Raw genomic sequence first — 23,111 nt, 5'->3', positions numbered from 1 at the left:
GGTGGGACCGGTAGCGTTGATCCGGGTCTTAGTGGATGGAATCTACTCTTCTGCACTACTAGACACCGGATCCCAAGTCACCATCATATACAGAGGGTTCTATGATCGTCATCTTCAAAAGCGTCCGCTGCGACCGGCGTACCACATCAAGGTACGCGGGCTAAGCAACGACGACTACCCCATCGACGGGTTAGTGACAGTGGATCTGGAAATACAACAGCTCAATACGGGAAAATCGCACCCCATGAAGGTGGATGCCTTGGTGAGTCCGGAACCCCGAGACACCCCCAAGTACCCTATTATCCTCGGTACCAATGCCGATATTGTACAAGCGGTCATTCGGGCCTATCTACACGAAACTAAAGAGCTCCCCATGTCCAGTCTACAGCTGCAATTGGTTCAGTCCGACCCAGCCCAGCCCTCCCCCCTTCAGATGACTACGGACTAATGTTCTGTGGACGGAAGGGATGGACAAAGCTTATCCCCGGAGAAACGCAAAGAATTTCCGCTTGGTGTGCCTATGCGGAGCGCCTAACCGAAGATCAGCAATTCTCACTCGAGAGTACCCCCTGAGAGGATGTGAGGCGAGGGTATCGGCTCATACCTGAATTCCGCCATTGGCAGGGCGCCATTCCTAGACGGATTGATGTGATGGTGCAGAATCTATCACCCTTTCCCCTGGTCATCGATGTGGAGCAGCAGATAGGAAGAATCTATCCTGTTAGTTCAGTGGAAGAAGCCGTGCAAGTAAATACGACCCGCGTGGAAGAAACAGGGACGGCCCTGGACTTCGATTTTGGCTCGTCCGAATTGCCTGGAACCTGGAAGGACCAGTTACAGGTGCAACTAGAAAAGAGACGGTCCGTATTCTCTACTGGGGAGATGGATGTGGGGTGTAGCCGCAACGCCCAGCACACCATTCGCATGATGGATGAGAAGCCCTTCAGAGAGCGTTCTCGCCGACTCGCTCCCAGGGATGTGGAGGATGTGAGGGCCGCTATCCACGACATGGAAACCGCAGGGATTGTCACTGAATCCCGAAGCCCCAAGCCTCCCCTATAGTGGTGGTGAGAAAGAAAAATGGAACTGTGAGGCTGTGTGTAGATTATCGAACGCTGAACAATCGGACGGTGCCGGATCAGTATACCCTCCCTCGCATAGAAGAGATCCTCGATACCCTACACGGGAGCCAGTGGTTCATCGTGCTGGATCTACGGTCTGGGTACTATCAAGTCCCTATGAGCCCAGAGGATCAAGAAAAGACAGCCTTCGTCTACCCCTGGGGTTTTTATCGGTTCACCCGCATGCCCCAAGGCATATGCGGAGCACCCGCCACCTTCCAGCGATTAATGGAGAAGACATTGGGTGACCTCAACCCCCGAGAGTGCCTGGTGTACCTAGATGACATCATAGTCTTCGGGAAAACCCTGGAAGAACATGAGAATCGTCTCTTGAAGGTACTGGATAGGCTGTCCGAAGAAGGCCTCAAACTCTCCCTGGACAAATGTCGGTTCTGCCGGACCTCAGTAATGTATGTAGGGCACAGTGTCCGGCGCCGGAATCGCCACTGATCCCGCTAAGATAGAAGCTGTCGTTAACTGGCCTCGCCCAGAGAATGTGGGGGAGCTGCGCTCATTCCTGGGTTTCTGCGGCTACTATCGGCGATTTGTGGAAGGGTATTCACGTAGGGCCAAAGCCCTCAACAGCCTGCTCCACATATACCCGTCTGAAACGGGCCAAAAGAACCACTCTGCCAAGCAGCCCTTCGGGGATAAATGGACCCCCGAGTGCGACCAAGCCTTCCACGACCTGAAGCAGAGCCCGACGGCTGCTCCGGTCTTGGCCTACGCCAATCCCGACCACCCCTACATCCTACACGTGGACGCCAGCCTGAGCGGCCTAGGAGCCGTGTTGCATCAAAAATATCCCGAGGGGTTGCGACCCGTAGCATATATCAGCCTCAGTCTCACAGTCAGTGAACAGAACTATCCGGTACACAAGCTCGAGTTCCTGGCCCTTAAGTGGGCCATAGTGGATACACTTCGGGACTATCTGTACGGGGTGTCGTTCGAAGTACGCACCGACAATAATCCTCTCACCTACATCATGACCTCAGCCAAACTTGATGCGACCGGACATCGCTGGTTGGCCGCGCTCTTCAATTACAACTTCACCTTGAAATACAAACCTGGCCATTGAACATTGGAGCTGACGCCCTGTCGAGGCGACCGGGGTTGATCCCTACCACCGACGAAGATCAGTGGGAAGAGATCCCCGGGCCCGGAATAAGAACACTCTGTGGCACAGCAGCCATCATAGATGAGCAAGTAGCCTTTTCGGAATTACGGGTGGCTGACTCCCTAGGGTGCACCTCTACCGCTATACCTGAAGCCTATCGTGACCCAAGTGGGATGCATGTTACCCCCGATCAGATCATTGCTTGGGAGGACATGGTACGTTACAAAGAACAAGATCCGGTCGCAGGGACTATCCGTGATGCCATTCGACAAAAGCGACGAGGCCTGCTTCGCCAGACTCCGGGGGATGTCGGAGGTATACTGATGCGGGAGGCAGAGAAATTTGAAATCCAAGATCGGCTGTTGTACCGAGTGGTGAAGTATCCTGACCATCCGGGTCACCGCCAACTAGTGTTACCAAAACGACTACAATACTTAGTGTTGAAAGCTCTCCATGATGAACACGGACATCTGGGGGTAGACAAGACTTTCGGACTAGTGAGAGATAGATTTTTTTGGCCAAAAATGAGAGAATCCGTGGAGCATCACTGTCGAAGGTGTGTGCAGTGTATCCAACGCAAGACTCTACCCACCCGAGCTGCCCCCATGGGCCATCTAAAGAGTACGGGACCTATGGATTTAGTCTGCATGGACTTCTTGTGCATCGGACCCGACACCCATGGTATAGGGAACGTGCTGGTCATCACTGATCATTATACCCGCTACGCCCAGGCCTTTCCGACCAAAGATCAAAAAGCTATTACGGTGGCTAAGGTGCTCTGGGAGAAGTATTTCATGCATTATGGGCTACCTCAACGTCTGCACTCCGACCAGGGACAGGACTTTGAAAGTAAACTGATAAAAGAATTACTGAACCTCTTGCACATTAAAAAGTCCCGTACTACTCCTTACCACCCAGAAGGGGATGCTTTACCCGAACGTTTCAATCGCACTCTGCTGGACATGCTGGGCACGCTAACAGGTGTCGACAAGACTAAGTGGAGTCGCCATGTGGAAACTCTAGTCCATGCGTATAATTGCACCCGACACGAATCTACCGGGTTCTCACCCTACTTTCTTATGTTTGGCCATGAAGCCCGTCTGCCAGTGGATATACAATTAAGAGTCTCCACCGATGGGGTGCACAATTCCACCCATTTTCGCTATGTACAAAGATTGCAAGAGAATCTACAGAAGGCCTATGGGCAAGCCGAGAGATCCAGCGAAAAATTGAATGCCGGGAACAAAAGGCGCTATGATCACAAAGTAAAACATAGAGACATTAAAACTGGCGATGCCGTACTGCTCCGCAACCTGGGAGTACCGGGAAAACATAAGTTGGCTGACCGTTGGCGGGAAGGGGTGTACGAAATAGTTTCTCAAATGCCTGGTCTTCCAGTCTACCGGATAAAAGACTCGGAGGGTTGGATAAAAACGTGGCATCGAAATCATCTGCTCCCCATTCCCCAAATAGAAGAAGGAGACTTAGAATGGCCTACATCTCCCCTGAGTGGGGAACTGTCATCAGGACATGAAAGTCTGGAAGATTCACAGGAAGGAACCTCTCAAAGGGGCCTTCCGGCCGCGGGGGCATCTCCCGGAGGAGCTACGGGCAAAGAGCCCCTTGGCCCCATGACAGAGACACTGACTCCAGTGAGTCCGCCGCTAGATCCCCAGAGCCCGTGCTTTGTGCCACAAAGAGACTTTACAGACCTACCCCGCCCCTCAAGGGCCGAGTTGGAAATACCCGATGAGAATTGCTACTCCCCCAAAGAGGTAGCGGAAGAGCCATTTCGCAGATGCCAAAGAGCTGGCCAACCTCCCACGAGGTTGGCTTACGATCAGTTTGGGGCACCCCATTATGAGTCTCAGCAGTGGGCTCGCAGCCGGGTTCAATCAGTGATTATCATGTTCAGTGAAATGTACAAGTTGATAGAGAAACCAATGTATTAGTGTTTTTCATTATAGAAATGGTTGTGTTGTTATCATTGTCCAAGCGGGGTAGTTGGAATCCACAGGGGGGAGGATGTAGCCGTGACCCCTGATTCACCCCAAAGAACGGGAGGTTGCGCTTGCAAAGAATAGTTACAAAAGCCCGCGAAGGAGGAGAGTGCATTTGGCAGGAGAGAGAGCAGTCCCTTGACCCAGCAGCCTGCGGGGGGGGGTCAGGTGAGCGAGTCTAGCCTATGAGTGGAGGAGTTGCCAGAGATATAGGCAGTGTTTGCGCGCACGTGGAGTCAGAGCCGATTGGAGAGGAGAGGAGACGGAGAGACTGTGAGGGGAGGTTGACCCACCCCGGCGCAGGCCAGGTGCCCCAGGCCCAGCTAGCCCTGAGTCACCTTAGAGACAAGCTGCGCTAGGGATCGCCTTAGCCAGGTTCCTGCCCCCCCTAAGTACTGTTGGTTTTGACCGGGACTATTCTATCGAGAAGGAGGTCTGGGATCAGACCCCTTTGGAGTTGCCAGAGTCTGGGTGGAAGCGCCCCGGACCCTAGAGAGAGAGAGATAGAGCGGTGTCGACACACACAGACCCTTTTTGAAGATCGTGGCAGTTCCGAGCCCCGGAGGGCTCGGCAGGTATTTCATCAAGTGCACCAACTATATCTTTCATTCACCCGAGACATAGTGGCTGCGCAGTCACCCATACACACACATAGGGCCTGCTGTGAGCGGGAGGACTAAGCAGTAAGGATTGGACACGGGGTGGGATCACCCGGTGGCGGGTGTGGGGATTATTGTTGGCGTCCGCCGAGGCGCAAGTTGTGGTGCGTCCGCCGTGGCGCCAGGAGATGGTGACGTCCGCCGTGGCGTGAAATATACTGTGTACCCGTATACCGGAATGTTATGGCATTTAATGTAACGTGAGTTTAACCTGCCAGTAAACGAGATTGGTTTAGAACTTGACTGTGTAAGTGTAATTCTTGCATTTACGTCCTGCGAAGACTCACTCCCCCTTTGCCGGGATCTGTCGCAGGTGGAGGCGCTGCACCCGTTAGAGATATTGCGCGCACCCCAGGCTCTCCGTTGCAGAGACTTAGACCCTGTGAGCCAGCAGGTAACACAGCACATAGTAGCAGCTTGCTAGTGATAGGAAGCAGGGCTACATATATATTACTGATGTGGGAGTTTGAGCTAGCTGGGAATGTGTGTTAATCAATTGTTTGCCTTGTGCACATATTTTGCAGGCATCTGTAGTTATTAAGATCCTTGTTAGTGCCAGTTACTTTGTAGCTTTTCCACAAGGCATCCCTAAGATGGTAGAGCGCTATAAGGTCGGTTGTCACCCACAGAAGGTGGACCCCTCGTACTCTTATTCTGCGTAGTGGAGCACGGGTATCACAGAGTTTTAAGAACTCGGATTGGAAATAGTTGAGTGCAGAATCGGGGTCGGGAATTAAGTCAATTCTGTACCAAGGGCAGCTCGTAAGATCAGGCAGAAACTGTTGTGGGTTAAAGTTCCTAAATGTTCTAATGAAGAGAACTTTAGGGCTTGATTGGGGTGATCTAATTTTCCTTACACAGTACACTATTGCATGGTCAATGAAAATGTCAAGAAGGATGCCAGAGGATTGGATTCTGCTGGGACTAGAGGAGACAATCCAGTCTAGCAAGGAATGGTTGTGAGATTTCAGGTTTGTCCATTTGGGTTGGAAAATTAGTTGCATTAGGTTAAGTGAGTAGAGTTGTATCTGAATTTTGTTGTTTTTAGGGTCAAGCCAATAGTAGTTGAAATCCCTGAGAACTAGCAGCTCACTCTTCTCATTCTGAGAGGAAATTTAGCCAATAAAATAAAATTAACTGAATAAAAGACAGTCAAAAAATAAAATATCTATTTTTTCACAATGCATTATTTCCAACCAATGATATTCTCTACTTTACCAGCTGTTAACCAACATGAATCAGCCGAACAAGTATTAAAGGTAAATTTCCCAAGAGAATAAAAATAGCAAGTGGGTGAAAGACAAAATGGACACGGAGTTAGATAGGAGTATTGAGGATGTAGTGAGAGAGAAAATGATTGCATGCTATTGTAAAAATATAAAAAAGGAACAAGTAATGGCAAAATCTACAAAGATACATTTCAATTTGCAGATATGACAGACGAAGTGCAGAGATTTGAACACCTTTCTAGGCATTAAATGTCAACAATGGGGTAATCAGCAAAGAGAATGGCACTTTGTTTTGCTGAAGGGATAGTTAGAAAGAATGACAATGGGATAGAATATGCAAACATAGAAGACCAATGCAAATAATGTTGATAGATAAAAGAATGAGAATAGGAAGGAAGAAAGGTTAGGAGTCATTGATTTGGCCAGATGAATGGAGATTAAGATAAAGACAAGTGAAGACAGCAAGAAGTACAAAGTGCATAAATAGCGAGATCTGTGTGTGGACAGCGGCTGTGCACAAGGAGTAAAATAATTAGCTTCTTCTAAATGAATAAATAAGAGTACCAGATGGAGGATGTTGCTGTATAAGGCGATAGGAAGTACATGAACTGATTAGTGACATTTTGGCTACAAAGTAATAAGAATATTAAAGTTAAAGGAAGTAAAAAGGAACAAAGGTATGCTAAGAAACTGGGCAGAAAAAGAGGGAGGTACGGATGTGGCTGCTGTTATTTGAGGAATTGGTCTCAAAAAAGTCCCACAACATAATGAGTAATTTATGTTTAAATGAAGCAAATTCTATTTGAGAGCCCCCTGGAGGCCATGAAGGGCAGTGCAGCAAAGGAGTTTTACAGTAAATACTGTAGAGAGGCAATAAGGCCCAGATTTACTAAACAATGCTAAGCATGTGTGCCCCAAGGAACTTGAAATACATGATTAGGACCGTTTAGTATATCTGGGCCTTACCATGTCTTTTATGAGATATGCCTTTTTGCACTAATATTATACATAAACCCCGGATCAAACTATGTATGTACAGTACAGTACAGTACCTCTGTCACTTTTTCAGGAAACCATTACAAGGCTAAGGAAGTGAATCAAGAAACACAGCCAAAAAGAAATCCTTTTCAAAAGCCAAAGTAAGTGAAAGGGAAAAGGAGCCGGCGGTTCACAGCTTGCCATAGGGGTACAATCAAGGAAATCCAAAACGAAATCGGAAAAATAGGCTGTTTATTCGGTGCATAACAAAAATCCTTCTGCCACGAGGTAACTCTGACGCGTTTCGTCCACCAATAGGACTTTGTCAAAGCCAAAGTAAACAGAGAAGTGACGTACCTGTGCTGGCACTGGTTGGCCAAATTCATCGTACACTGCGACAACAGAGAAATTCAACGCCACAGTCACAAATGTTGTAATGTCCCATGCCAATGGGTTGTACACAGTAATATTTATTAGACCTATGGATGATTAAAAGATGTAAAATAAGTAAAACAAATGATAAAAAAGGAGAAAACCAGAAAGGACCCAATTGACTATTGCCCTATGTAGTGTATTAATGGCCTAGTAGCCTTATACTGCAATGTCACAACCTAGTACATAAATGACATGGCTAAAGTAACGGCAATTCCAAAGTGTGGGGGAAACAGTTCCAGGCGAGGAGAATCCGGCTTGTGCAGCCAACACAACATAGACAAACACGTTCCTCACAGTGCAGGTCTCCTCTAGCACAGAGGTACAAAGCAGAGCTCTACTCACAAGTTCATGGTGCAATTCTCCATTTAATGTGGCAGCCAAGAACAGTGAAAAGACAACTTTTCAGGTCCCACATTGACCTGTCACCTGATGAAAGGTCCATATGGGACCTGAAACGTCGTCTTCCCGATGTTCTTGGCTGTCACATTAAATGGAGCATTGCACCATGAACTTGTGAGTAGAGCTCTGCTTTGTACCTCTGTACTAGAGGAGACCTGCACTGTGAGGAACGTGTTTGTCTAAAGCAGCAGTACACAAACTGGGGGGGCGCGGCTCACTTACCCGGCTTCCGTGTCCACTAGTCTCCATGACAACGCGGCATCAAATGGCGCAGCGGGCCATGTGACGTGACGTCACATGACCCCGCTGCGTCATTTGACGCCCATGGCCATGGAGACGCGTCATCAAATGACGCTGTGGGTCATGTGACGTCACATGACCCCGAGCCTTCATTTGCAGCCGTAGGGGGAGCGCGACACAAGGGGAGAGGGGGGGGGAGGCTTGAGGACTTTAGTTGAGAGACCCTGCTCTAGGTGGCTGCAATACTTCAGGCACCCGAAGTTCATTTGGTGGTTGCATTGTAACTACGTGGCCCTCAGATGCAAGTAGGGTCCTGAGCACATAAATATCCAGCACTGATACTGCACATGGACCTTTATATCAGACACGATTGGTTGATTGAATTAAAATGTTTAATGGACAGCTCCACTTTATTAATGGCATTAAATACAAAGCAGAAAAATAAAAAAAACATTTTGACAATTGGAACAATTACTATACACATCTGGAACATCCTAATCAGTAATGAACCAAATTCGACCATACACATATTCAGTTGATTTCAACTAGGATCATTTTGATCTCTCAACAATTGCACTATTAAGAAAAGTAAAAAAATCACCTTTCTGCTGAATAAGGAATACATACCATCTCCATTCTTGCTCTTTTCAGAGTTGAACGTATGCAGAACTATGGTTTCCATAAGCTTCTTTACTCCCGTCATTCCTTGCATCAAGTTTGTCATATACATGTCTCTAACCTTTGGGGACTCTGTGCCCGTTATCCCATCGTGATGCTGGACCTAGAAACGGAAAACACTTACTGCTGTATTTCAACTGAAAATCTCTGCCCTGAACTAAATAAGGGAGAATAGTTTCAACTTAGCACATTTGTAAGTCGATCGACAGGAAGTTGAAATTATTTACTTGATGCATTATTTTACAATAACTACGCAGAAATAAAACTGAATATTGAGGGTTAAGAAATGTCCCTATTGGTCTCATCTTTGCAAAATGTTGTATTAAATACAAGAGGCCACCAAATTTCTCAAGGGGTATAGAAATATCTCGCCCATCCCATAGACTTTAGAAAACACCCAAATATATAGTTGAGTGTATGTATATATTATATACAACTGGTGTGGCTAACTCCAGTACTCAAGGGCTACTAACAGGTCATGTTCTAAGGATATCCCTGCTCCAGCAGGTGAGCACAGGTGGCTCAAAAAGGGGCTCTGTGAACAACTGAACCACCTGTGCTGAAGCAGGGATATTCTTCAAACCTGACCTTCTGGTCGACCCTTGATGACTGGAGTTGGCCACACCTTCTATACTCAAACACACATACTGTACACACACACACACACACACACAGTCCTGCCCCCCCTCCTGTGGCTTGTGAGGTTTGCAGGGATGATTTATCGAGCCTCCTGCACCGCTTCTCCATACAGGGAGCTCCCCTGGTCATTGGTTTGATCAATATTCCCTTTTTCCAGAACAGGAATCATCAACGCAGATTACAGAGCAATAGCAGCGTAGATCCTACCCGTCGGCAATGATAAGGGTTACCTATTCACATTTCAACAATGCCCCTCCTTTACCTCTGAGACTGCCCATCGCAGGGCGCGCAGCTGCCTCATTGCCCACATTCTGCACACAGGGCCAGACGGATGCTTCAGAAGATACCGTGTGAAAGCAGATTCCCCCGCATAGAGCAACGAGCTGGCTCTACGTGCTATGCCTTTTAACACATTGCGGGATGTATAGAACCCTGTCCATGCTTGGAAAAAGTCTGAAAAGAAGTGAAAATGTACATTGTGTGAGCACAACACTAATTAAATGCAATTGATTTCATACCCATTGTGCTGGAGGGGTTAATTTTTGCTGAAATCATATAGTACATGGGACTGGCTTTGAAAGCGCTCTACACACCAGCACAAGTCGTTGACTAAGCCACCTGTGCCAGGGTAGCCTGAAAACCTGACCTGGCTGTGGCCCTTAAGGATTCGAGTTGCCCACCACTGTACCTCGTCATAAAGGTTGTGTGTGTTGACTATTATTTTCTATCGCCTACTGACTGACAACTCCTCTGGAGTATAGGAAGATCCTTCAATGAATAAGTAGCACCAGAACACCTCTAAAAAGTACATGTTAGTGAATGAATTGCATCAAAGACTGATTTCAACATTTTATTATATAGATTGAATGTAGATTTTCTTTAACAGATTGTGTATTTTCGAAAGCATTCCCATATTGATTTTTAGTACAAGGACCAAGTTACCAAGAGCCTTATTCACTACGGTCTGAAAATGGCCTTTTGTACGTGAAAGGCAACCTGCTTTTCCCATTCATCTTTCCTTTTTGGGCTTTGTTTTAGGACTTCCACAAGACAGTTTTGGATCACCAATTCCAAAAACTCCACAAACGTTACATACAACGAATCTCTGCACTCCCCTTGACTGTTGTGCTACAATGTTTTAATGTGTTATTTCCTTAAATACACACAGCCCCTGCAAACTCAGAACTCAAACCCACCACACCATATAACTACATGAGCCTCACTCAGGAAAAGAAAAACAACAGATAAGTATTTAACTATATCATCTTGGATGTAGCACGGAAGATTTTTGTCTTTTGGTATTTCTTTAAAGCCATCTGTATATGGGGAATGGAATGGTGTTCTGTGCTCAGTGAGGGTTCTCACTTCTTCTGTACAATTAAACGATACTATAGTCTGGAAATACACTTCTCCGTGCGAAAACAGTTACTCTCGAGACAGTATTGTATGTGTAACACGGTTCCCCCCCCCCCCAACCTCACTGAGGGACACAGGCTGGGGAATAGGCGTATTACCAGGTGTGTGGTGCTCTACCTGTAGGCTGCAGGAGTACTAAGGGGTCTGCTAGATGGTAATGAGACAGGAACAGGACTGGCTCGGCCAGATCTCTGGGTTCTTCTGGGTTGGTCTCAGCGCCTCCAGCTGCCCCTCCTGCCCAGGAAATGACACCAGAGGCAGAGGTATCTTCGAACGGATTTATTGTAGTGCTTGCTGCAGTAGCTCTTCCTTGCAGCATATCATTTTCTCCACTAGCCCCAGGAATTCTGGAGGGTACATACCGTCAGTAGAGCTCTGATCCTGGTGGTCTCTAGGCCAGCCAGCCTAGAGTGAGCATGCTTGCCCCGCCATGGGGAAGTCTGACAGCTCTGTCCTCTCTCCCTGAGGAGCTAAGGACAAGGACCCTCTCTCTCCTCACCCCACTCTCTGAGGAGCTGAGGAAAAGAACCTCTCTTTGTCCTCACTCTCTGAAGAGTTGAAGAAAAAGACTCCTAACTTTTGGCTACTCCCCTAGAAAACTCTGGAAGGGGCGGGCTCATGGACTGTACCCACCTACAAGGGGGCTGTACACAGGCCATGAGTCACCACTTACCTTCCTTCACTTTCAAGGGAAGCAAAAGGGGGGGGGGGGGTCACTGGCCCATAGATTAACCTGCTAATGCCTTGAACTTAACAGGACTTACATAGCAGATACACTATGTGGAGAGAAACAGGTACTTATGAAACATACCCTGTTATACAAGTCTTGATTTATAAAGCGCCAAAAGTGTACTCAGCGCTTCACAAATAATACAATACGGGGAATTATAATAATACAATAAGCGTCGCAAAATCAGACAATAGGAAAGGAAATCCCTGCCCCGAAGAGCTTACAATCTAAGTGGTATGTTGGGAGACTTAAGAAGACATAAAGACAGTGGGTCTATAACACCATCTAGCTTACCTGAAGAATATGGAAGGAAATCTTTGTTATCTCGAACCTCCCAAGTCAAGTTTCGATTATAAATTCCCTTAAAGTAATCTCCGAGAGTAGCATACTGCAGTGTCACTCCAAACTCTGCATGCTTGTTTATGTACTCCAGTAACAAATCCATGTTTGCGAACTGAACAGATGAATTGAAGAACTGTTTGTCACATCCCTACAAATTGTAACCAAAATTATTACCCATTTTTTTTTATACATCATATAAAATGCACTATCAACATAAAAAAAAATGGAACAGCTTAATAATAATGCAAAAATATTAAGTACCAATAGTAAGAGAAATAAAGAATAGACTAGAAGACATTACGTGTACGAAGGACTAGGAAACACCATCTAGCCTCCCCAAAAAATCATGAAAAGAAAAAGTCCCCAGCACTAATATGAAAAAAGTAGAAAAACGTACATTTTATTGCAAAGCGAGGAGACAAAAACAAGCAACACGATCGGAAACGTTAACTTGTTTCTTTGTCTCCTTAATTCTGCTTTGCAATAAAATGTAATTTTTTTCTACTTTTTCCATATTGGTGCCGTCACTGTGGACTTCATACTTCTCACATAAAATATAAATGTTATGTTGATGCATCAGTGTCTCAAATGCTGCTAGAGTTGGTGAAACTGTGTGGCCTTTACCAAGCCACAACTTTAGGAATATGAATTTCTCCTTCTGTCTCAGTAAGTTCTCCCCACTTAATACTTAGATTGCAAGCTCTTCAGGGCAGGGACTCCTTTTCCTATTGTTTCATGTCTGAAGCGCTTATTCCCATTATATGTTGTTATAATATTATGTCACGTGTATTGTAAAGCGCTATGTACCTGGATGGCACAATATAAAATACCAGTATTTATTACCTAAAACTGCCTGCAATGCATTGCAGGTCCCCCTGCCAGTGCAAGCGTTAAGATCGGTTAACTTTTTGTAACCATTTACAAATAAATGGTGGTCTATAAATAAATCAGTGCCGAGAGTCATTGCTCTAATTATATGAGGAGGCAGAAGTGATACTTTCCTGTTTCACATGAAAAAGATGTGTTGGAAGAAAGAGAGAGAAATGGTTGTGCCAACAACACACTTCCTTACCCATGGCCACAGGACATCACTGCTCCTAAACCACGCGGCTCTCTTTTTAATATTCTCCACCATCGTTTCTGCGTACGGGTGAATACTGTCGTTTGTAACAGGGAGACTCATGTTTGGATACACACCATCTCTAGGTGGATCTGGGAAAAGTGCAATCCCGTTCCAATAAAATCCTGATCTAATAGGATGGGCAGAAATGGAAGTCAAAACATGCATGCAGTGTAAATAATATAACTAGACATTTAAAATGTTAATTTAACCAAAAACTGAAAATATTTTCTCTTTTACATACGCTGTACAGGTTTTTATTGAGGTGTTATCGAACATGTATAAAATACGTTGAAGCTTAAAGATATTTTATATTGATCAATCGCTAATTCTTTGAAACATCATGACAGACTATGACTGGGCTGGGCTCAACCACATGGAACATAACGGTCCATTGAGAATGGTGCATTACAAATGGCGACCAGATACAGTGACGCTACTGGTGGACATGTTGTTCTCTCTCAGTTTGCTGGCAACTTAGGGGGAGAATGCAAGCCCTGGGATTTTCCAATCTCTACCGTAGACTGTATATTTAGAAGGCGTCTTTTTCTGATGGTCTAAAAAGGTCACGAACAAAAAATTATATATTGTCACAGTAAAATATATCACAGACTTTACTTCACCCTTTGTTTACATGCACAGAATAGCACAATTATTATTGAGTACTGCGGTCTAAAAGTATTTCTATGAATCCCTGCATCACATACAAACAATTAAATGATCAGCAGTGTAGTAGAAACCCTTCAGCTTTAGGTCTACGTACAGTATGTACCTATACTTTATTTAAACAGCAACAACCATACAATGCAAGGAATTATATTTTAACTATGTCATCTTTCATTCACTGGTTTAAAAAACATATATACCTGGATGAAATTTGGGAGATTGTGTAACAGCTCTTGTGTAATTCTGTTTATTCTAGGGCTTTACCTCTCAGAAAATGGTAAGTAGGAGGGAGTGCAGTAACTATATTCGTCCATTACATGAGTGAAGATCTCTTGCTTGTCTGATAAGGATGGAGAACCTCTCCACACAAATTGAAGTTTCTATGACACAAACAAATACAAGGGAAAAAATGTAATGAATACTTCTTATGAACAAAAAGGTGTATATACTGTACAAATGCCTAAATTCCTAGCAATTGCAACAAAAAGCAGTTTCATTATTAGTTTTACTTTTTCTAGAAAAAACATTTAATAACACTTCTTCATCCAACAGTAAACACCATACAACCATTCACTTGCCCATTAGCTTCAAAAGCAACATGAAAGGCAATGCAAAGGAACCCTTTTCCAGGTTTATAAAATATCATTCACCATTAACATACAAAATAACACCGCGACGGGATGGAGGTGTGGGCACTCTGCAAGGCTTGTGAAGGAGTCGGTAGGTTTATTGGTGTGTACAAGAGTGGATCACAGTGCAGATGTCTGTACTTTGATCCCATTGCTGCACTTTTAATACTTCTGTTCAGGAGCAACCAGGCTGATGTCCTTTGGTTGTAAACGAGTGCCCGCGCCCCCCATCTCTTACTATACATAATAAACAAGCGTTTATGATGACTTCATGTTTCCAAGTCTAGGCTCATTAATTAAAGCAGAACTACAGGTGGCATTTTTTTGTTTTGTTTATTTATGTTAGTTATAGGATTGAAGCAAGGGGTCTCCGGCGCTGAACTACATTATTTCAGCTCTGGGGACCCCCTGCTTCCCGAGATACTTACCTCACACCCGTAGCCAGTGCCAGTACCTGTGCAGGTAGCAGCTCCAACTGGGCTTGTTGGGGCTAACATTAAAAGTCCTGCGTCCTGTGGTCCAATAGGAAGCCATGAAGTCATCCCTTTGCGGCTTCCTATTGGCCTGCGAGACGAGAGACATTTAAACAGCATAGAGACCCCAACACCTAATAAAACAAAAAATGCAAACTGGAGTACTCCTTTACCTGTATCTAGTGTAATATACATACAATTATTATGTCGTTTTCCTTGTACATACAAGAAAAAAAAGAAAAAAGGAAGAATGGCAGAGCACTACAACAAATATCCATAGAAAAATAAACAGGCGTTTCCCATGAAAATGTAATTATTTAATGGTCATGAAGACAAGAAAAGGGCAAAAAAAGCCCCACCAACGTTTCACGCTTCACAGAGCGCTTTGTCAAGGTATCCCACTGGTGACCCACAGCATTAGGCCAGCAGCCCCCTAGGCTCCAGTTAGGTCCTGAGCCACATATTAGGTTGTGTTACTGCAGGGACAGGCCCTAGGTTAGGGAACCTGCCCCTTTAGTGTCAGCAGTACAGTTAGGGACACAGCGCTTCCCATTCCGAGGCTTGGGGTCAGGCCCACTCCGCAGAGAGAGCGGAACCATACTCCGGTGGACAGCCCTGACTGAGCACCGCGCTGGTGGAACCGGACGTTGCCCAGGAGGTCGTCGGATCCTTTTTGAAGAGCCTTTGATCGCCCAGGTGCAGCCGCTGAGTGTACTACAGAGTACTCACACATAGTGGCAGCGCTGACCACGGGACCAGAATTATACTGTGGACACGGTGCGGGGGTACACGGTGGTGGGAAAGGGGTATACACTCCAAAGTGGGAGTGAATGACATTGGGACTTATAGAGTATAAGATTATATGCATGTTCAGTAAAAGTTATTCTTGTTTATTCATACCAAGTGTGTGTCATTGGTTTGAGTCCTGTGAGGGGCCTCTCCCGCCCTGTCGGGATTCCTCCCAGGTGGAGGCGTTGCACCACGAGGTAGATATATATATGTACCCCAGGCTCCCCGAGTGGAGGCTTAGGCTCCTGAGAGCCACACAGGTAATATACAGCAGTAGTAGCATCTGTGTTCACAAGGAACAAGTGTTACATATGTTTATTTAGATTAAAACCTAAAATGTGCTGCTCTGCTTCACACAATTATTAAAAAGACTAGAGAGGTCATACCTTCATTTTTAACAGAAGCATTTCTATTTCAAATGCACCATCATCCTGCTTCGGGGTGGCTGCTGCTAGCAAAGGTAACCCATCTCTAGTGGAGCAGTGTAAATAAAACCCTTAATGTCCGTTACCTGCCTCTGATTGACTGTCGTCAATGAAAGCATTTCATTGTTACATTGATAAAAGATCAAGCAGACCTGAAATGGTACTATTTTTTTAAATTGCATGCAACATTCTCCTTTTACTGCAGGAAGATCAGGATGGAGCCTGTATGCATCCTTGTTATACGAGCAGGAAGTGGATTTCAGCGAGAAATTCGAAGAGGAAGGCTGAACGTTTATCTGGAACCTTTCTAAAATCTCGTGCCAATATGGTAATTTAGCAATGGAGAGAAACGCAACTCGTGTGTGTATACCGTATCACTCAACAATGTACCTGTTGATTTTTGTTTCCTGTATACCTATTTGCCAAAAATCTTCAGGTTTTATTCAAAATAAATAAATAAATCCACATCACATCATTTGTAAGGAACAGATGCAACGGTCGGTTTTGCACCAGCGTCTGTGGAAAATCCACAAGCTTCTCACAAACACTCTGCAGCATAGTGCATAGACGCTGTAATGGCCCATCGGATTAACACAGCGGGGGTCCCTGCGTTTGCATGGGACCCGCAGCCCGGTAGGATTCACACAGCGCGAGTCCCATTCAAATGCAGGGACCCGTGCTTTGTCTATCCAATGGGCCATTACAGCATCTTTGGACTATGCTGAGCCTTTTCCCCGACATGTTCATGGAATTCCTCAGAATCTGGTGCAGAACCAACAGTTTATCTGTATACAGTAAAACGTTCCGAAAGAATAAAAACTTAAATGTTTTGTTACCTCACCACATAGGAGTCAATGTTACCTTTTCACTACGGCAGTGGTGTTTACCTTGGTTTTCTGCATGTCGTGTTTTACATCGAAGTCAATGCGGGAGATGAGGTGAGCATTAAAACCAGCCAGGGCAAACACAGTAGGTGAAGTAGCCGAGGCCCCAAAAGGATCCACATGCCAGGAATACTGAGGCCTCACTCCAAAGGTTTCATACAGAAATCCATGACCTTCTGCATGAAGAGAAGGAACATCGGCATTATATCCATGCAACAAATCCCTGTAGGAAAACATGTAATGACTGCCACATAATGTAGAAGTGGCCTAACACAGGGGTGCTCAACCCCCCCCCCCCCCAAACAGGTCAGTGTTTCAGGATATCCCAGCTTCAGCACAGGTCGAGTGATGAGCCGTGCACAGACAGAGCCTCTCATTGAGCCACCTGTGCTGCAGCAGGGACTCATTGAGACACCTGTGATAAAGCAGGGGTATCCTGAAAATCTGGCCTGTTAGGGGGAGGAGGAGAGGGGGGGGGCGTGCTTGAGGACTGGAGTTGAGCGACCCTGGCCTAACATATACATATATTATATACATACACACACTCATTTAGGAGGTCAGAAACGTGTACCTGTTAACTGTAAAATCTGATCATCTATTGCAGTGACCGCTTCATCGTGCATCACCTGACCTCCAATAATAAACTCTAATCTTCCCTCATGCACCAACTCATGTACCTGGAACAAAGGCAGAGAGACTCTACATCAGATAAACACAGTCATGTGTTTAACAAGAAACACACATTATAAAGCAAACAAAGCTCACGTGTATATATAGAGAGAGGGGGGGAATGAGAAACAAGAGGAGAGAGGGGTATGAGTAATAATTAAATAAGTGAATGTATAAAGGTAAGCGGGGGGGGGTGCTGGTAAGAAATGTTACTAGTGATCCACCCAAGTGCCATAACAATCACACTGCTCAACGCCTCCTGCTCCTTTCCTATTTAATTCTCAGTCAGGCACCACAGAGGTCCTTATTCAATATGCTAGAACGCTGCTTCACCGTGCTGTAGGAGATTTGAGTCTGTTCATCTGAATAAAGCTGAACTCTTTTCCAGCACACTTTTCTGCACGCCGACGAAGCCGCGGACACTGGGGACTCAGCCTTAGGAAGCAGCATCACCACATACTGAATAGGCTGAAAATAACAGAGCCCCACACGGTTTCCCTCTGTGGGCTCCCAAGCTGTTTTTACTGCACCCAGCACCAATCATTAGCACTGTGGCAAGGCAGCTCACCGATGTTACCTAAGCCTGTTCTGCAAATACCCTGAGGTCACCAAAACCTTAATGCTCACTTCCCGAGACCCACACAATGTTCCATACCGTAGTGATGAGAAACTAGAACGCAAGTTCCCCATCATATCAAAGGTGCCAATAACCAGGAGTTTACTTTTATTTTTTACTGTGGGATTAATGTGTTTATTAATGTTGGAAATCTGCGTGTTATCTTTCAGTTCATAGTCAGGGTGGGAGATAAGCTGAGCATTTAAATCCGCCAAACCAAACCTGTACGGATTTACTGTTCTCTGTAGTGTCAAAATGCAAATCAGCTCGAGCTGCACAATTGCACTGAAACTACATACACAGGCAAAAATAAGCTGCCTATGAACTATGCAAATATCTCCCATCTGGAGTTCAATGCAACAGACAAACATCAGAACGGATTATTTCCACAACCTGCACTTGTGATTACTTATCTTATAAAACATGTTCTAATTATAAAGTGGGCAGACTTACCTGCTGCTTTTGCAAATCTCCAGCTACCGTATCCCACCACAGGCGGAAAAACTCCTGTTCTACCACTATAAATTTCCGCTGTTTCCCTTTCATTAATTCATCCACAACCGTATTGTAGACATTGGCAGCATAGGCATGCATGCTCTCCTAAGGAACAAGAACAATATTGGACAAGCAATAAATATGAAGAGCTCTGTCTGTGCATATGCATAATACAATGATAGAGCCAAGTATGCAGAGTCAAAGATATGCTTTCTGGAGTCCCTATTAAATCTTTTAAAGATATACGTGAAAAGACCTGGATTCCTACAAGTACTTTCAAATTTATAAATAAAAAGTTCAAAACAAAGGATTTCCCACATAGCACCATGTGTTAATCTTTATGCATATCTCCCCTTAACCAAAATAAATTAACCTCCACCGTCTATCATCATTATTTATCCCCACCTGATGACACTAAAAAGGATACATACTGTATATCATCATGGGAGGGGGAGTTGGAGGTGAATCTGGATGAGGAAAACAGGAAGTAAATCTGACAGATAGCAGCCACAAACTCAATATGAACAACAATTACTGACAAGGCCTAGAGATAGCATGGAGCCGGTTATAAACCGGCCGTGAAGCAATCTATCCATCTTCATCGCCTCTGTGCTGGTGTACATGTGGTAAGAGAGGCACTCTCACACATTTGGTTACGCTGTCCAAGGATCCAAAGCATCCAGGTACAGTACAGATCCAGGCAAAGTAACAACTAAGCTTGTTTCTCAGACACTTTGGGCCTTTGGGCAGTTAGATGTGCGATAGCCAGATTTCAGAAATAAAATACTCCTGTGTCACTTATTAATGTCGGTAATTAAATTCCCTTTGTGATGTAAACGGAGAGGTTGACCAGCTATATCTATGATACAATGCCTACGTTTCTTAGAGTTTGGAAACCTGTAGTAAGATGAAAATCTGGGAAATACATAAAGTACCCCAATATCTGGGGAAACAAATTACTACTGTTTGGCAGGGATCTTCAACTGGTTCTCCAAAGGGGCCCGATCAGAAAACATTTAGGAGTAGAAGGGCCACAAGCTAATTGGAATGTGATTTTAGATGCCCTTAAAGACTTGAAAACCATTATACGGTGGGTCCTCGCTTATCCGCCGGAATGTGTCCCGCAAACCGCCGTCAGATAACGGACTGTCGGATTGCAGGTACAATGTTAATTCGCCGCGGTGAGCGTCGGATAAGCGGTTTCAACGTCAGATAATGCGTCATAGGATGAGGCGTTCGACGGAAAGGACCACCTGTATTTGAACATTTCGAAAGCATTTACATTACCTTAACTTACAAGTGGGCTTCAGTGGGACAAATTACACTTAGCTCCTGCTAATTTCATACAAGTTGCTTAGGCAGCTGAGTGTCTAAGTGCCACATCACGACCCTTTGTGGGCCCCAACTGAAGAGCCCTGCTGTATTTTATTTATAAAATGTTTTACCAGGAAGTAATACATTGACAGTTACCTCTCGTTTTCAAGTATGTCCTGGGCATAGAGTTAAGACAAATAATACGTGGTTACAAATACATAGTTACATAAATGAACAGGATATACCCTAAATGTTATGATTATGTCACAAAATGATCTCCAAAAATATATGTAGATGCATCCTCTATACCTAATCCCCTTCACCCATATACTTTTGTATGCTGTTTAATTTACTGGATTGCTTAACCTTTTGAGTGACTTAGATGGCCAAGGCACCTCCGGCAAAGCGTGGTCACGTGACCGTGGCGGCTCTTAACCTGGAAACTTAAGAGGCGTCTTACTCTTCCATGTCCTGTCCTGGGTTCCTAAGCTGAAAAAATAAGCCCTCCTTGGGCATGACGTGGCCACGACATCATGGGAACCCTGGGAGGAGCAGACGTCAAGACGTAGTGACTATTTCTTGGGGCGCCCAAAGGGTTAAATACCAAATTTTCATTAAATAAATTGTTTTCAAATAAATTGTAGAGCCATGTAATTTAAAATAGCTGCCAACTTTAACATTCAGTCATTTAGGACTATATTTACTAAGACGTGCTCGGCCTTAAGGCATCAAATAGTCTATTCAATTGAATGGGCCATAAAGTGTCTTACAGCAGTGGTTCTCAACCATTTTTACATTGGGCACCCCCTGCTAGAAAATATTTGTGTCAAGAACCCCCAATTAATAAATCTTATGGCCTACTCAAACTATTGCTAACAAAACGGTTTGACCGATCCCAGTAATAAGGCCCCAAACTGCCTTGCCATGGAGACAGCATAGGCGTGGGTGGTATAGCTGCCAATTACTGTGGGAGATTCCAAAGTCACACCCCACAATGCCATGCCACTGTAGATGCAAAGCATTGCGGGGAGATACTTTGGAAGCTCCTCCTGTAATTGACAGTTATACCACCCACGCTAAGGTGCAGTTTGCAGAGCCAAAGGGGCTCAGGAACCCACTACACTGCCTCGGATGCGCCGATACATATATATTTTCTCCCATACCTTGGAGACACGGCACAAACCCCTAGTGGTTCCCGAACCTCCTGTTGGCAATCATGATTTCACACCATAGCACTCCTTATTATGTTTGGAAAGTAATGATAAATCTTTGAAAAATACAAAATATACATGTGTGATTTTGTTGCTGTTAATGTCACCAGTAACCCAGATGGAAACTTCTGAAACAGGGTCACTACTGTCAGTTCATAAGAAGGGACTGCAGGTTTACACTGAAAACCAGGCTTTTTTCACAAAAACTCGTCAAAGCAAGAAGCAGCAAATGAAAACGTCACTTGTGAGCACATTCACGTCTTAGACAGGTCTGCGACCCAGCTTTTCACCATTATCTCTTAGCGTGCAGTGTTTCCACTTAAGCTGGGGATTCTGGGAAATTACATGCAAATGAGCACACAGTGTCACCTTTTGCTTCAAATCCATTTTGACATGGACTATTATAAGCTTATGCCAGCCGCATTACACAGCTTTTCAGCACAGCCTGGGTTAAAATGCATAGCCAGTAACCCTACTCACAGACAGCTCAAAGCAAGTACAAATGTAAACCAATCTAATGCAATGATTACAACACTGCAATTACATACATTGGTAGAAGTTTTACACTTTGTAGCATGCTAGATGCACTTTTTATATTACAGTATTAAAAAAAAAAAACCTGCTGGCATATACAGTTTGTCCTGAAAAATAATAATCTGTGAATTAATTGAAAAAATAATAATTTATAGGTTGTATTTGTGACAGTCAAGCAAACAAGGAGTAAAAGTGAAACCAACCAAGTACTTCCTGTATTTCTGGTCGCATGGCCCTATTTTGGTCTGTTATTTTGTTACTACAGGGTATATGAGTAGTATAAGGACAGGTCTATAAATCAGTAGCTACAAATAAGTACAGTACACAGGATACGGACACAATGGCAAAATCCAATTTATACTATCACAAGTACAATTCTATTCACACTATAAAATACATACATATTACAAGCTGAAAGGGGATATTGTCAGATAATAACAATTCAGGTCTCTTTTTTTTATGTACACATCTTTGCAAGCAGTAGTATGACTACAGTGCAGACTGTACTATACCTGCACTGTGTACACCCGCAACCCTGCAGTCTGTACTGTACCTGCACTGTGTACACCCGGAATCCTGCAGACTGTACTATCTATACCTGCACTGTGTACACCCGGAATCCTGCAGACTGTACTGTACCTGCACTGTGTACACCCAGAATCCTGCAGTCTGTACTGTACCTGCACTGTGTACACCCGGAATCCTGCAGTCTGTACTGTACCTGCACTGTGTACACCCGGAATCCTGCAGTCTGTACTGTACCTGCACTGTGTACACCCAGCCCACGTCCATGTGACTGTGGGGGATCACGAAGACCTGGATAGGATCAGCTTTGTGGGGGGTCACAGAGCCCCAAATGAAGACGAATAAAAAGAGTGTGATGCACATTGCTTGCAGCTTGTGCTGCAGGCAGCTTCTCTCACACGCGAGGGAAGCTGGATCCAGAGCCAGGGCTGCAACAGTGTAACAACTTGCACACAGCAGCTGATCAGTAAGAGCTACGGAAAGCAGAAAGGGAAAAACGGTTTAAAACGCGTTATAGTGTAACACCTTTGTTGTCATAAATAACATTTTATTACAGTTGTCTACACCTTGAACCGATTTCAGTGGAAACATTCATTGTAGTTTGGTCTTCAATTGCACATTACTCGTTATGCTAGAGCATCATAACAATGATTGTTATACTGTTAGTTAACATTATAATATCACTTTAATTTTAAAGTTGTGGTCCACTGGCATATACACAATGGTGGATCCTATGCAATCCAAAATTCTGCATGTATGTAAATCAGCTCATATTGTG

The 23,111-nt window shown here is 44.7% G+C and overlaps 1 protein-coding gene across 2 annotated transcripts in view; it reads right to left on the bottom strand.

The window, feature by feature from the left end:
* The window catches only part of MAN2B2 (mannosidase alpha class 2B member 2), a 61,148-nt gene extending 38,350 nt beyond the window's left edge, over window positions 1-22,798 (bottom strand). For both annotated transcript variants that reach the window (XM_075569718.1, XM_075569727.1), the window contains exons 1-10: window positions 22,571-22,798; window positions 18,708-18,854; window positions 17,541-17,646; window positions 16,973-17,145; window positions 14,034-14,149; window positions 13,056-13,233; window positions 11,936-12,131; window positions 9,758-9,948; window positions 8,806-8,959; window positions 7,462-7,583 (exon numbers count right to left, since the gene is read on the bottom strand). In XM_075569718.1, coding sequence (XP_075425833.1) covers window positions 7,462-7,583; window positions 8,806-8,959; window positions 9,758-9,948; window positions 11,936-12,131; window positions 13,056-13,233; window positions 14,034-14,149; window positions 16,973-17,145; window positions 17,541-17,646; window positions 18,708-18,854; window positions 22,571-22,696 — 1,509 coding nt within the window. In that variant the 5' untranslated portion in view covers window positions 22,697-22,798. The remainder of the gene's footprint in view (window positions 1-7,461; window positions 7,584-8,805; window positions 8,960-9,757; window positions 9,949-11,935; window positions 12,132-13,055; window positions 13,234-14,033; window positions 14,150-16,972; window positions 17,146-17,540; window positions 17,647-18,707; window positions 18,855-22,570) is intronic.
* Between the last annotated feature and the right edge of the window lie 313 nt (window positions 22,799-23,111).

This window comes from Ascaphus truei, chromosome 1 (genome assembly GCF_040206685.1).
Source record: "Ascaphus truei isolate aAscTru1 chromosome 1, aAscTru1.hap1, whole genome shotgun sequence".
Lineage (NCBI taxonomy): Eukaryota > Metazoa > Chordata > Amphibia > Anura > Ascaphidae > Ascaphus > Ascaphus truei.
This window is presented reverse-complemented; position numbering and strand designations above follow the sequence as displayed.